The sequence below is a fragment of the Tinamus guttatus genome, unplaced genomic scaffold, assembly GCF_059628265.1.
Source record: "Tinamus guttatus ecotype Peru unplaced genomic scaffold, ASM5962826v1 Tinamus_guttatus_pri_ptg000208l, whole genome shotgun sequence".
In the NCBI taxonomy this organism is placed as follows: Eukaryota; Metazoa; Chordata; class Aves; order Tinamiformes; family Tinamidae; genus Tinamus; species Tinamus guttatus.
The window spans coordinates 136,071-151,760 of record NW_028288742.1 but is presented as its reverse complement, the minus strand read 5'-3'; the positions used below and the strand labels follow the sequence as shown (position 1 = coordinate 151,760).

The following is a 15,690-nucleotide window of genomic DNA, read 5'->3' as shown; positions in this document are numbered from 1 at the left end:
TATGCATCCGGATGCCATATGGTAGCATGGATAAACTAGCTCAAGCACAGGTGCACTCTACTGTGGCTGCACTACTTATACCCAAGCCAGTTAAATTACAGTCAGTATTGCCACATTTTTTTTGTCCCGTTTCAGATGTTAAAAAAAAAAAAAAAAATGGATAAGTATGTAACAATTAAAAGCACTGGGGCCAGACCTGCCCTCTGCTTCTGTGCACTTCCTGAATAGCTGTTATCCCACTGCTGCCCTGACTATGCCCAAGTACTCGCATCTTCCTTCTCTTGCTTTTTAATTCTTGTAGCAACCCTTTAAATTGGCACAATGCAATTGTAATTGCAACAGACTGCTATACAAGTCCCAAGGGAGAGATGATATTTATATATCAGCATTACACAAATACACTACTCTCTTCATTCCTATCAAACGTGTTTGTTTAGATATTAGCCTGCCAAATGCAAAACTTCTCTCTGAGTAGAATTAGCAATTTACTTAAATTCTGAGAGGTCAAGTTCCCCAGTGCTTTCGGTTATTACATATTTATCCAGAGATTTTTTTAATCTGAAACCGTACAAAGAAATGAGCCAGGAGGAGGGAGGAAGGGAGAAGATACTGCATTACACCTCAGAGAACTCAAAGTATTAGCCTGAATTATTTTGAATTAATTTCCTATAGGCTGGCTGACTCTCCGCTTACTGCAATGCCCCAAGATTCTTGGTAGTCAGCTCCAGCCAAACCACAGTTAACCAGTATCTTTCCTGTTTGCTAATGTTTCCTGCTCTGCAAATCAGGCAAATTGTGCCCTTTACTGCAAAACTTCTGTCGAAGTACTGAAAGAAAGGAAATATGAATGATATGGGAAAAGACAGTGTCAATACATTTATCAATATTTAATAGCGATACAAATCTCTAGGTTATTTTTCAGTTTAGGCGAGCTTTGTTATAAATATAAGCTCAATCCAGGGCAATATGAACAGTTAATTTTAAGCTTAGGCTACCAAAACTTGCAAAATTAAACCCATTTATCCTCAAACTACTTTTTTTTTTTTTAATTATTATTCTTTGCTAAGCAAAACCCCCCAAAAAAGAAAGAAAAGTGAAAGTGTTATTCAATAAAAGACATGTTTGCTTTAGCCCAAGACCATATTTGCTTTGTTCATTTTGTATAAAGCAAAGGAAATATGTGTCTGGACAAGGCTAGTTTTGGTAAAGACACTAACTTGTATCTCAGAAATTTAGCATGTTGGGGCTGTTTCAGTTTCGTTAATCACAAGCCCAAGTGGTTAGGACAAACTACAGGGGCAAAGGATGCCTGGGTTCCAGTACCCAGGTGTCGTTGCCTCTTCCTGTACGTTAAGTGGAACGGCATCAACAGCAAAGAATGAAAACAATCAAATATCTAATGCCCTGTTATATCTAGATTTGGACAATGTGCTACAGCATGAAGTTAGCAGGGTTTAGTTCCAAAAGAAGGGAAGAAACAGATTTAGATTCTGCATACATATATATATATACACACACACATCCATGCCATAATCACTGAACTTATTGCCACATTAGTCGCCAAACCTATCTGAATTCAGAATGGAAATGGGAATCTGAGTTGTTGGTAAAAGGATCTAAAGTCTTGAACGGAAATTTATATTAGATATTTCCAAACTTCATTTTTTTTTAAAACAAAATACAAAATAGCCAAGGTAACCTTCCTTAAACAACAACAAATAGTGAAAAATCCAAACCTCTAATTTCTGTAATAATTCTCTTCCTACACTCAACAACATTCCTTCTCTTTGTCCCCACAGAGCACACAGCAAATTTATTTAATATATACCACATTAAACTGATGATTACATGCTTTGCTATTTTAGGGATGGATTACCTAACTCTTGCAGAATTCACTTTTGCCTTACTTAAAGCCTGAAAGTAATGTATAAGAGTACTGTACACAAAAAAAAAATCCTGCCACATTCCCCGCTGAATCAATAGCTCACCTAAAATTCAAGTTTTTGTTTAGAAGTTATTATCTCCAATTTGAATACTGTATCTTTAGCTAATACAACAATAAATGAATTTAATGCAGAAATACAGCTTCTGTATACACAGTAGTTTCAATCTTCAGAAAAATGCTTTGCCCCTCCAGCTCGAAAAGACACGTACACATAAAACAATTTTGTCATGTATCTTGGGTCCTCTACCTTTCAGTGTTCACCTGAAAGGTCACTCACCTCCAGGATCTTCCACACGGCAAGCATGCAAATAATAAAACAAAAAATGACATTCTACATCTGCCTGAATAGTATTCAGGAAAAGTCACTTTTTAGCTCTTCCTTCCATGTCTTATGCTTCAAATTCACACCAACAAGCAAAGAAAAGAAGAACTGAATACACGTGTAAAGTTGACACGTCAGGTGATTTTTGAGAACTCTTTATATTCCATTTAGAACTGGTCACAATACACAATTTTCCATTTTACTTTAATTCTATTTTCTTAATATTTTTGCACATCGACAGGGGTACTCGTAAAATGCTTGTGTCATGCACAAAATGATGATTTTCAGTTGCATTTGTTTGACAAGGCTGCAACTGACAAAAGGAGCAGAGAAAATCTCTAAACATTATGCCTATAGAAGAGGAATATTAGACAGAACATTATATAAAGGAAATAAACCATGCAGAAGATGAACATGTTTAAAAATTATTGATATTATCCTAATGGTAAAAACTCTTCTTAATCAGGAAACACCCAAAATTCACATATTTATAAATAATTTAATCAGCTGTCTTCTATAAATATTAGAGCATACAAACCTGGAGGTAAGCAAACAAAAGAAAAAAAAGAAAGAAAGAAAAGAAACCACACACCACAAACACATTGTTTATTTGCATCAGCCTTTGCTGGGCTAAAGTAGATAAGTAAAATAAAAAGCAGTTTTCAGCCTTATGCCTTTCTAGTCCAGTGTCTGTCCCTAAAAATTCCGAATGCTTGTCCACTAGCTTAATCTCCATGTCAAAAGATGAGTGACTTTTCAAGAACCCAACAGCGAATTCAGCCATCACATGTGGCAGCCCCTCATTGCAGCTAACATAAAACAGTGGCTTGTTAGTCTAAAAGTGGCTAGTCCAATATTCAAGTATTGTCATGTTTCACTTTCTGAGCTACATCAGTGAGACGGGTGCAGCATTCCCTTGATGACTAATAGAGCTGCCTTGCTAAAAGCCACGGCACAAACGGCACTGCAGAATTATAATGCAATGCTGCATTTCAGTCGGCATCGCTTATTTTTCTTGTGAACACTGGAATAAATGATACCAGAAAAAGTAAAGTGTTGCTATGATCTATGATGTTCATTTATATACTTTGCTTGTGTTTCAGAGGAAGCCGTAAAAGAAATCCCAAAGAGAAACAAAACTGGAGTTAACTCCACCCAAAGCCTACAAGCAATACAAACAGCTCTGTTGAAATAATGACTTAATTCTTCAAATTTGAGCAATGAAAAAAAGGAGTGGTAGGAAACGGAAAATTTGAGAATAGCCAGTGGCTCACCATGGAGGTCACGGGGATGCATGCAGCCTGACAGTGTTGAGACTTGTTGAATAGTAATGCAAAACCTGTCCTCCAAGAACCTGTGGTATTTGCCCACATTAATAGAAAACATGTTTTAAATTCTCTTTTGTATTTCTTTCTAAGCTATAAAACTTTTTTTTTTTAAAAAAAATCTAGCTTTATTTAATTGTCAGCTTAAAATAAAGTTTTTAATGAAAGCACAGAAGCTTTAAAAATAAATTGGCAGGCTGGTATAGCAACTGAATGACTTTTAAGATAAACAGACTTCTTAAGAAAGACCTCAATTTATTTTTCAGATAAACTGCTTTTCTGTCAGCAGGAAACTGCTGAATCCACAAAGGAATACCTCACACCACTCTAATAACATTCAGTGTATCACTAGTGGCCTTCTGAAGTTTTCCTTTCCTTAAGGAGAGAAAAGTATTTCTATTTCATGGCTCTGAGGAAACATAAACTGGAGAAGAACAAAGATCACAACACCTGGCAAAATCCATTAGTCAGCCAATGCCAGCTGCACATCTTGACGGTTAAAAAAGTATGGATTTTGCTGACTATTTTTGATCAGATTCATGCTAGCTAGTAGTATTTCTAGTCCTAGATCTTCAAAATCACATATTTGTTAGAAGTTAATATCTTACATTATGCCTCAGGTTCCCAAACACAGCAGCTCTGCCCTCCCTCTCTGTGCCATGTATCACATTTGGATCCAAGAACTCTACCTCCTTCCGTAGTTTTGAGTCTTTTTTCCTCATCTGGAGGTTTGGGTGGGGGCCACGCAGATGGAATTCTCCTTGGAAAGCTTCCTTCAATGTAATCCGATGAATGTGTGGGTTGGCTAACTGCAGCCCAAGTATAAAGCTGGTCTTGCTGTGGTTATTAAAAAAAAAAAAAAAAAAGTTGAGAAGTTCATTGTATAAGAAATACAAGCTCAAAATATCAAACTGTTTGCTTCCAACACAAACAGTTTGTTATCCACTCCTGTATCAATTCAGATTAGGTTTTATGCTCTTCATTCCCTATGAAGATTTAACACAAATCTACCTTAAAAGAAATGAATGTAGTGGTTTTAAAAAGATCTCTACTAACAATTAAAAAAAAATTCAATCTTATATTTATCTGCAGCATCAATCTGCATCATCAGGAACAGTGCTTTGAGATGCGTTCAGCATTTTTTTGAGCATATGAGGAATTTGCTTCCATTTCTCCTGCCCTTAAAGAGATAATATATTCTGTGCATTCTGAAAAAAGCTCTTTACATGGGGACAAGTTCATGGGTCAGAGAAGGAAATATATTTTGGTTCATACTAACACTTTTAAATCAACTGTGCAAATAAGGAAGTCTGAATATTCCCCAGATCAGGTCAAGCTGAACTTTTTTTTTTTTTTTTTTTCTTTGCAATCCTGCTAAACTGTTATCCTCTTTTACATTTCTATATTCATAGAAAGGCAGATAGAAAACTGACTTGGCTTTTAGAATTAAAAATATATTTAATACACACACATACACATATATAACTACACACACCCCCAATCTTCTGACCTCAAGTTAAAATATATATTTATTACTTGATAGCTTTGAGGAAATTCATTCATTAACAGTAGAATAAATCCAAATAATGTGACAAAAGGTACAGTAAACAGGTACTTATGTTTAAAAACAAAACAAAATTTAGCTGACCACAGTTCAATTTGTTATTGACTCTCAGTATGCACTAACACGCACAAGTTGTGATAAAATCTTTATATACTCTACAACACTATAAAGATCAGTGACAGTAAGAGTATTAGCATCCCAGTAATTGACCTGGAAATATGCAAAATTTTATAATACAAAGCTGAGGGAAAAAAATATCAAACCACAGAATCAAAACACAGTCATATCGCACAGCAATATCTTCTCACGGAGATCACATTTATTACCCTTTACATTGCAAAAGATACAGTCACTTGGTAAGATATATTTGTCTTGCTGCATGCTTAATTTTTAGATTAAAGTGTTTAAAGTAAAAATAGGTGGACAAAAATGATACAAAAACAAATCACATTAGGTTCATTAGCTAGCTCTGGACTGCATGGTCTTTGAAAAGCCTTTTTCTCATCTGCTATGCTACTGCATTTAAGCACACAATCAGGCAAGACTAGTGCAATTCTTTTAGTAAATATTCCAGCTTCATCCAATTAATACCAATTATATTTTTTTCCCCCATGCAGATATATATTACGTTGTTTTTTTTCCCTATTTCTAGATTCCTGTGGGAGGGACATAATAATACCCATATACAACGTGGTTAATAAAGAAGAGAAAAAAAAAATGGTGCTGCATACTACTACTAATCTCATTATCTGTATTATCCAAGGTGCAAAACCAGAGGGAAATACAATGAAAAGAAGTCAGAGACAAACCAGAAGAAAATATTGTCATCCAGTCCACTACTTAGAGCTGCAAAATGCTGGCAATACAAGGAACGATGGGGAGAACAACGACTATGGGGGCTGAGCACAGTGGGGTTTCACTGAAAATAGTTAGTAGGATTATATGGCCATAAAACAGAAGGTACGCTGTAGATGATAGTGATAGTGTAGGGGATAATGTACACGAGGAAGACAAACAGTTAAACTTTTTCTAGACATGATATTTCAGCCATGCCAGCTCTTAGAGGATACAGAACAATCATTTAACGAGGAATTTTTGGAACATGAAGAGTCTGCATGCATTAAGATATACTAACAAATCGCAGCGCGTCTCAGACTATGGTACAGATGGGACACATTATCAGAGGATTTGAACACAACATATCGCTGTACTTGCTGATAGAATTTAGAGCATATAAACTATAAATAGTTATAAACTAAGGGATCACATCATTCTGACCCCTAACTCAGCATGGGAGATTTGTTTGTGGGTGTAAAGATCATGTATTTTCTAGACATTTTTTTTTCTATCTTTTCATTCAATATTCAGCGTAGAAGAGGATAAGAGAAGAGGCTTGTCACTCAAGGTGATAAATATAAACTTGCTGCCTCAAATGAACTTGCGTTATAATTATACCACATCAGAGTTCAATGTACATACAAGATACCTAATAATAGCTCAGATAAAATGATTTGGAAAAAAAAAAAAACATGACCAAAGCAAGGTAATTTTGAATGTCTGGATTTTCTTTTGTCAATAGTCCTTAGATGACATGTAAACTGGAAAAAGGATTAACCCCATCTCCACCTCCACGCCCTTCAAAAAGGGATGACTGTCTTCCCAATCACTGTAGACACTGTCAAAAATTTTATCCTCTTGGCCGTTTGTCTTTTTCTCCACAAGTTGGGCTAATATATTAACCCATCTCACCTCCTCTTCTCGCAGGCTGGTAACACCATGAATTTACATTCTTACTCTGAAGAAATCCACATGCATCCAATTCTTACATTGAATTACTTTTCAGGTAAAATAAACTGAATAAAACAAGGCAAATAAATATGCTGTTTTGCATTCACCATTAATAAATTTACTACATTTACATTACATAGCATTCACGAACCTACAGACTTCCATATCCAAATTTCTGTCCTTTAATCTTTTCATTTCTGAGGCAATCTTTATTACATCTTGTAAGTGCAGACAGTAAATTCTCTTACCATGCTCAAACTTTGAATATATCTGGAATTTCCATTTCATCTTGCTCAAACTCCACATTTAGAAGGAGGAAGAAAATAAAAATAAAAATAAACAGACCACTCCTTTAGGGGGGGAAAAAAAACCCCACACAAATTATCCCAGTCTTATTTATTCCAACTTGCTTCTCTGGGGATTTCAAAAGCTTAAAGCAGCGAGATCCCAGCATACTAAATGTAACATCTAGAGAAGTTCTTGCTTCCACGCACCCTTACATAGCACTTTCCACTGGTTCTTAAAACTGCAGAGCACTCACACATGGGCAAGGCAAACTGCATGATGGTACCTAATCAATAAATATTTTACCGCTTATAGATGCTACTGCATCAGAGCGTCAGATCTGTAGTTTAACTCACTCTCTTCCCAGACAGCTCTCACTGGACACAAAATGCAGCTTTTCAGAGATAACTTCAATTCTCAGGTATCGATACACACTGCTCTTTCAGGAGGAGCCTTGCTCTTCAGCTGAACATCACATCGCACAGGGGAAGCACATTAACCGTCACTCCGATCTTTCTTATACAGTGTTGAATTGGTACTACCCTCCATGATACTCCAGGGCTAAGGCACAGTCCTATCATTCAGACCATCTTAGTTCAAATGAGCCCAGAAACTTGGGCTATTTTTCAGTAGAACCTCAAATTCTACTCAACCCAAAGTTATCCTGAAGAGTGGAGGTCAGAAAGGACTAGTATGTCTGCAGAGAGGTCTAGATGGGCTGGGAGTTACCACGGCTGGTAGATACCAAAATGCTCCTGATCACTAAATCAACTTGTATTAGGACAGCCTTTCACTGGATGGAGCTGAGGGAGTAGGGAGAAAGGAAGAGCATAACTGCACTTAAGGACGAACTGGATAAACTCACAGAGGAATTCCATTTTATGGAACTTGGGATAACCAGGGCCATAACCCCATAACTCAGACCTCATTTTACAGGCCTAGGTTTCTAAGTGCTCTTAAGAGCTTGTGCCACATTTGTACACAACTACTTGTAATTTAGTAATTTAGACTTGCTACCTTCTGTTTCATGTGCACAGGATTTCCCCCCCCCCCCCCCCAAAATTTTGTTTTGTTTTTAAACATAAGTACCTGTTTACTGTACCTTTTGTCACTCTTTGATACTCTTGTATCCAGTTTTTTTTCCTAAACTATTCAGGAAGTTTAATCATTCCGATGTATTAGGCATATATGCTCTGAAAGGACAGAAAGCTTTTGCATGTGCCCTGACATATAAATAGTTAACAGGACAAGTAAAGCTTAGTTCCAGAAATTAGAACCAGACTACCTCTGAATGCTCTTATCAGCAGGAGACTGCTTTATTTTAAGCAGCTTTTAAAATAAAGAAATCAATACAATCAAGAATGGGAAAAGCGGTTTACTTTTTGAGGACAGGTTCAGTAACAAGGCTCTGATCATTGACAGAACCAGAGCAGTGACTAAAAATGGTTCTCAGCTTGTACTACCTCTGGCCATACTAGAGAGTAAAGATGCTTTATAAGACTGAAAAACATCAATCTGGTCATAATGCTGTCGGGCTGAAACAGCATTTTATCCTTGGGAACTAAGTTTCATTCACTTGCTCATCCAGTTTTCATAAAATTGAAGTGCCTGAACAAAATCTTCAAAAACACTTTTCATGTGCCAAAAGTTCATGCTGCATGATCACTCAGAAATGGCTTCTTCTTCTTCTACAAAGTAGGACTATGTGCATTTGATCCTCACAAACTTTTCTAAGATTTCAATACCAAGTCCTGAGGATAAGAGAGTGCAATGGAGCCAGTAGCCCAGTGCTTTGAACTATCACAGGGAAAGGAAATCAGGAAACGATCTCAGATTCCCACATCTATATTCACTCAGTTCCAGAATTATCCTCTTGCTCTTCCTGTGCCCCCATAACTTTTCAATTAATATAGCAGAAGAGGTTGAGCTGGAGAGCATAAGACCAATTTGCTTTGAAAGAGGAAACAGCCTCGTAACTGGCATTCTAGTGCACAATGAAACAGGAGAACCTCAAGATCTACATCCTGCCTTTTCACGCATGGGACTTGAAGTTCCATCTGAGAGGCCACATCCTAGGAATGCTGGGTTATCAACTCTTATGTAGACCAACTGACAGTCTTCTCTCTTTTGCTATCTCCATAATTTATAAGCCGAGTCAAGATGCTCGCCCATCAGACATTGTTTCCACCTACACTGACACACTTCTGCCATAAGTTTTGGTCTTGACAAATCTGAACTTTCAAAGGAAACAGTTTCATCAGAAGATTCTTTTCATCTCTGTTTCACCTGAAAAGTAAATTAGTATTACTGTAAAACTTTGCTTTTGAAATCCTAGTGATGTGCTGTATGCAAAAACTCTGCTACCTGTCACTATATTTTCGATTCCAAGCTAGAAAAAAAAGACATTGTATCATTGTCATTCCTAGGTCAATGCACAGAGAACCATTAAATATCACAATCACTTGAGGTGACGAGGTGACCAGCATCTTAATCCTGCATACAACTATTTTGAAATTTCTTTCTTAAAGAGAAAAAAAATAAATAAAAGAGATGCTAGAAAATTGCAGGGTCACATGTAAGCGATAAAATAAATATGCAATTAAATTTAAAAAGAAGCTGGGAAGCAGCATAACAGGAACACTTCAGCCGGTGATCATCCAACTGTTTCCATTTTAGCACTCTAAGGAACATTCAGAATTGCTTACCACAAAAGACAAAGTGTCAGTGATTGGGCAATGGAAAAGGAAGAGCAGAGATGAGGGCTTTAATTTAGCCAAACTCAACTGCCATGGTAACTACATGACAAACAAAGATTAAGGGAGCAGAGGAACAAACCATTTTGTGCGTTCCGTTTAACAATTTTTACTTGTTTACTTTGAAAGTCTTATTCATAAGCGACCCTAACATATTGCCATGCCAAATGTCATAAGATCTGACTATATAAAATCTTATATGTTTTATTCCTTAGGATTGCACGTATGTGTGAAGAAATGCTGTGCTGTTGCCAATGGTGTGATGCAGTTTGTTTGAAAGAAAAGCTCTCATAACTGAAGTCAATTCTTGGGACAGTTGCTCCTTGGAAACCACTCACTAGCTCAGAGAGCTCTGGCTCTGATTCCCGAGAGCAAAGGGGGTGTCTGCAGTCTGTGCAACTACCAATTTTCAGACTGGTCTAAGCAGTGCAAATAGAAGCTAACACTCAATGCTGCTAACTCCTCCTCCAGCTGCTGCTCCTCAGCAGAAAGCAAGCAACATCTTTACTTCCTTGAAAAGCATCTTTGCTACCACAGGTGGCCAAGAGATAATAGGAAAGAAGCCATTTCTACAGCATTCCTCATTTATGCTGTCTGGCCCTTTGCTTCCTTGAGGAAGCATTATTTCAGAAGCAGATGACAGCCTAGACAGGCATCATAATAAATCAACCAAAGTACAGTTCCTATCCTAAATTGTGAACTAAGCCTATGTATAAGCTATAACATAACACAGCATGAGAAAAAGAAGAAAAAAAAAAAACTTCAGAAAATACCTATTTATCTCTTTCATTATAGAATATGACAAAATCATTTATACATTATTAATACCTTTATGCACTTAATATACGTAGCCATTTCTAGCTCACTAACATCTTCATTCAGCATACTAACAGCATAGAACAGAATAATTAAAAACAAGGTGATTGCACAATTAGAACGACACCAGAAATAAGGAGAGATCACAGCTTAGTATGTAAGGCAGAAATATCTTAAAACCACATTTCAGATGCATATGGAAAACCATAGCGCAGGTTTGCATCACCTGACAAAATAGTTGTGAGGAAGTTGTGAAGTTGAACACCTACTGTGCAACAGAGATTAAGTTTTCAAAAAAAGGGATTTAGTAGATTGCTTTACTCTTGTATCCAGAGCACCACTCAGTTTTTTTCCCAAGAGTCTATACAAAATCAGCATAAAAAGCCTCTATCAGAAAATTTAGTCATTCATAGAGAATTAAAGCATTTTAAAATTAATATTCAGGAACAAAACACAAGACTGCTAGAAAGCATATTAGGGGAGAAAAAAAAAAAAAAAAAAAGGAAAAGATCCACAAGGTCTTCCCACAAGGGAAAAATGCCCACAACTTAAGACTGTTGCCATGAACAGACAATGTGAACTGGAAAATCTGAAATGGGAGGACTTAATTAAGAGACTACAAAATTACAATTGTATGAATTTTAACTAGCAGATAAAATGCAGACAAATGCTGGGTCAGTCAATGTTTCTTAATAGCTACATAAATAAGCCAGTAAGTAAAGTTGCTTTGCATTGAAAGCAAAGTGTCAGCTTTTAACTGGTATCTGACCAGTTTCAGCTCTAGCCCAGATGTCCGTATTTTATACACATGACTAATGGCTTTCAAAAGAGGACCAGTTTCCAACTCCTGTGATACATGACTAAGAAAGCGGCTAACCAGGAGATGAGATCTTTATTTTTTGGAGGTTATGATCCTACTAGCAGGTACTTGTAAAACTTGTGGTATACATTCTAGCCAAAGATGAATTGCTTAGCCAGCTCAACTTTGCATTGGTTTTACTCTAATAGGATCACACAATGAGGTAATGTGCTAAAAAGCTTAGGACTACAACGGTGCTATAATAAGATTATTTAGTAACATACCACAGCCACTAGGGATGGACAGAAAATGTTTCTTTCTTTTACATACCCTTCAGCCAGAGGATATTTCATTTGTTTGATGGTGGGGGAGGCAGAGGTCCCACACCAAAGAATTTAATGTCTGAACAGAAAGAAAAGGAGAGGTCTTGTGAAGTGTTACTGAGGGGAGAGAAAAAAAAAAAACACACACACACACACACACACGAAAATTGGATAGATAGTGGTAAGAGAGGGAATTAGATGTGACCATGGAGAATGAGGAGTATGGAAGATGAGAATATAGTCAGATGTGTGACTGCAAACATTTCAAGACAGCAGAAAGGGTTCAGCATTAGCCACGTTAAATTAAATTCACTGGAGGGCATCCAGAAAAGGAGATCAGAGTGAGAGAATACAACTTTTAAATAATCTGTTTATATTCATTTCAGGTCATGAGAAATAGATCATAGGCTGAACAAAACTTACTGAATTACTTTTATAAACATCTAACCTAACATCGTCAAAAAAAAAAAAAACACTCCTAATATATCTGTGGCACCACACTTAAATAAAAGGGGCGAGAGGATCAGATTCAGAAGAATAAAATAATAATGGAAACCTCAGAAATATACGGGGCCATTCACAGAGGAAGAAAAGGAGGGGTCCAAGGAAAGATTTCAGTGGAAAGAAAGTTGGCAATCCTGAAAAAGAAACATGCTGAAGGAGTGACCTAAGAGGCTTGATAAGAACCAGACTAAGACAGAATCAAAGCAGCCAAATGAGTAACTTTAAGGAATAAGTGATCCCCAGAGTGAGAAGCAGCAGGGATCAAGGACAACAAGGTGGGAGACAAACCTGTCTCCGAGCGGGGCAGATTTGCCGGAGCTCTGTTGACAGCAGTTTCAGCTGAGTGAAAAGGACTCCAGCCAAACTGGAGCAGATCCAGGATGAAGCTGGAGGCAGTAACTGTTAAGCATCACATCTGATGAACTCAGAGATGAAGGGGGAATATAGGACTGGCTGCGCTTCAGTTTTTGGATGTTAAGGGCAAAGATTATGTGTCTCCAAATTCCAAATGGGCAAAAGTTTGGATATTGTTTAATACTAGTCTACTTCCTCTATCTTTAAAATCAATGGAAGCATGATTAGATCAACATTAAAATACTGTATTAAGCTAATTAAAAAAGAAAAAGGAAAGAGAAAAGGAAAACCTAACAAAGTAAACAAAGTAAACAAAGTACAGATATCAAGAGAGATACAAGAGGATACACGGGAATCACAGATTGTACATGTCCTGTTGTAAGTAATAAACTGTCAATATTTTTTTTCCTGTTATCTACTTGTGGTCTCATTGCCTTACATAACCATCTGCACTTATTTTTGTGAGATATTTTGACCCTATGAAGCAAAAGCATGTAGGAGTAGCCCAATTTTGAAGAAATTCTCCACTATATGATTTTATACCTCAACTTCTAAACATTGTCTAAACATTACAGGGCTTGTACAATAAGTCTGTGGAAGAACCTGTGCTACGGTCACCACGACTGAAGCACAAACATATTTGCCAACTCAATAACAGCAGCCCCCACCTTTGTATCGTGTGAGACACCCATGCAGGTGTTGGGATTCCTCTGCTCGAGGCAGGAGATGCCCGTTCTTTTGAAGGAGGCTGTGCTGCTTGCACACACAAGTCTTTATGCCACTTCTGACTTTTTTTTTTTTTTTTTTTTTTTTTTTTTTTTACAGAAGCTTGATCTGTTTAGAGGTTTTACTGAGAAAAAATAGCTGGGAATTTGTGGCTTTCTGGTATCTCAGTTCAAACTAAAACTGTTAGTAAGATGGCAACATCTTAAACTGCCAGCTCTGAAACCATGTTCATGCAGCTCTGGGCTAGAACTTGCTTCCTTCTCAGGCAGTCTGTCTTGCTGGTTTTGTTCAATGAAAGATAACTAGAATAAGTCTCTTACGCAGAAAAGCGAGGTACATCAATAAACAACAAAATATTCTCCCCTGCTTCTTTGCAAACTTTGTTTTTTTTACATATATAGACCTTGCCAAATTAAAAGTTTTTTTTTCCTCTCCTAATTTTGTATTCTAAACTAATGAAGGAATAGATTAATTGAATATACAATAAAACCAGAATACAGTCCTAACAAAAATAGTCCTAACCAAATCATACAACAACTCTGTGGATCAGCTTCTTCATGTGTAGAAGAGGGAAAATCTTTACCAGAAAAGCACTAAGAAGATTAGTTGTGTACATTATTCTGAATTACTCAAAAAGAGTAAACACACCAACTATTTTCGGTTATGTCAACCAGTACAAAAAAACAAAGAAGCAAGCAAGCAAACTGGTATTAAAGATAACATTTTGGTGACAAGGACCAGGAAAAACTTCCAGTGTAAAATTTCCATGATCACACAGTATCATGATAGAATCACATAATACTGAATTCGTCATCCGGGGGAAGGAATAGCACGTTAGGCCCTGTCTGCATCACAGTATTTTAAGTATATCAAGTTTTATAACTGCACATAGACATCACTAACATCATGGTGCTCTAGCTGGCCAGAAGACCCTCCAGTCAGATAAGCCTCTAGCTAGAGTGCCAGCAGTCGACTTGCGCTGACCCTGCGCTACTTAATGTCAAATGGCAGAATTTGAGGGAGAAGAGGCAAATCTAGCATACATATCCTACTTAGTTTCTGTACTTTCATGACACCTGGTATTCTGCCATTTTCTTAATTTATATTTTTGTTGAACCAGCTGTTGCAACTGAAATGCTGCTAGACCTGTGCAGCACTTGCATTCAAAGAGAAAAGCTTCAGGAAAGCATCAGCTACAGAACAACAGTGCAACCGAATATGATACAAGTTAAAATGCTGGGAAATAAAGTTATGGGAGAATCTTTTAGAACTAAACTTACCTACAAAAGTGTACATGCCTGAACTCAGAAGATACAGTTGGCCACATTTTTAAGAGCAATTTTGATTAATATAAATAGCAGGACTCTCTTAGGATTGACTTAGGAATTGCAAACATTTGATAATTCATGTCCCTCATGGACAGACGGACGGTAACTTTTTTAGTACTTACATCAAAGGTGGGTGTGCTTTGCTGGGCACTCTGATTACACGGTTCTCTGAAGCAATCGGTGAAAGGAAGCAAAAGACCCATTGCAATAATACGAGAACATAGTTTTTCTGCTTCTTCTTGTGGCGCATTCTCCTGCTGACTGAAAAGCTTTTCCAGCAGAGTTCTCCCTGCCAAGGTGATAACATAGAATAGTAAGAATTTCTATGTCTATAGGATATAAAGCTTAAGACATTGCAACACATATTAAAAAAATCAAGAAGTATTTCAAGTACAATATAGGTTTCCAAAATTCTTGAAAGAAAACATCCAATAAGTCTTTAATATAAAATGTTTCTATAAAATCATTTGAACTGACCTCCAGCATGATTGAGAGAGAGAGAGAGAGAGAGAGATAGACAAAGTGATGCTAGTGCAGCATCAATTGCCTATTTATTTTTTATACAGTTGTCCTGATGAGAAAATTGAGATATTACCAAGATATTAAATAACTTTTTCCAAGGGTGCCACACAGCTGTAGAACTCTCCTAGCTCTTGGAATGAGCCTTTGTTTTCTGAATCACAAAGCAACCAGAGTCTTTAAGAAATTGTGCACAACTTTGGTAGAGAAACTCTCAATAGAATAACGATAATAGACCCCCTCCAATATCTCTTCTGCTTACAAGGATATTTAATGCAATTCCAGAGCAGGACAGTGCTCCAGTCTAAAATGCAGTACTATAAGGACAGAATTCAGGGA

At 37.0% G+C, this 15,690-nt stretch overlaps 1 protein-coding gene across 1 annotated transcript in view; it reads right to left on the bottom strand.

Annotated features, from left to right (window-relative positions):
• The window catches only part of FMN2 (formin 2), a 153,722-nt gene that overhangs the window by 119,827 nt on the left and 18,205 nt on the right, over nucleotides 1-15,690 (bottom strand). Inside the window, exons 2-3 of the mRNA XM_088524283.1 lie at nucleotides 14,955-15,121; nucleotides 4,282-4,429 (exon numbers count right to left, since the gene is read on the bottom strand). Of these exons, the coding sequence (XP_088380409.1) occupies nucleotides 4,282-4,429; nucleotides 14,955-15,121 (315 nt within the window). The remainder of the gene's footprint in view (nucleotides 1-4,281; nucleotides 4,430-14,954; nucleotides 15,122-15,690) is intronic.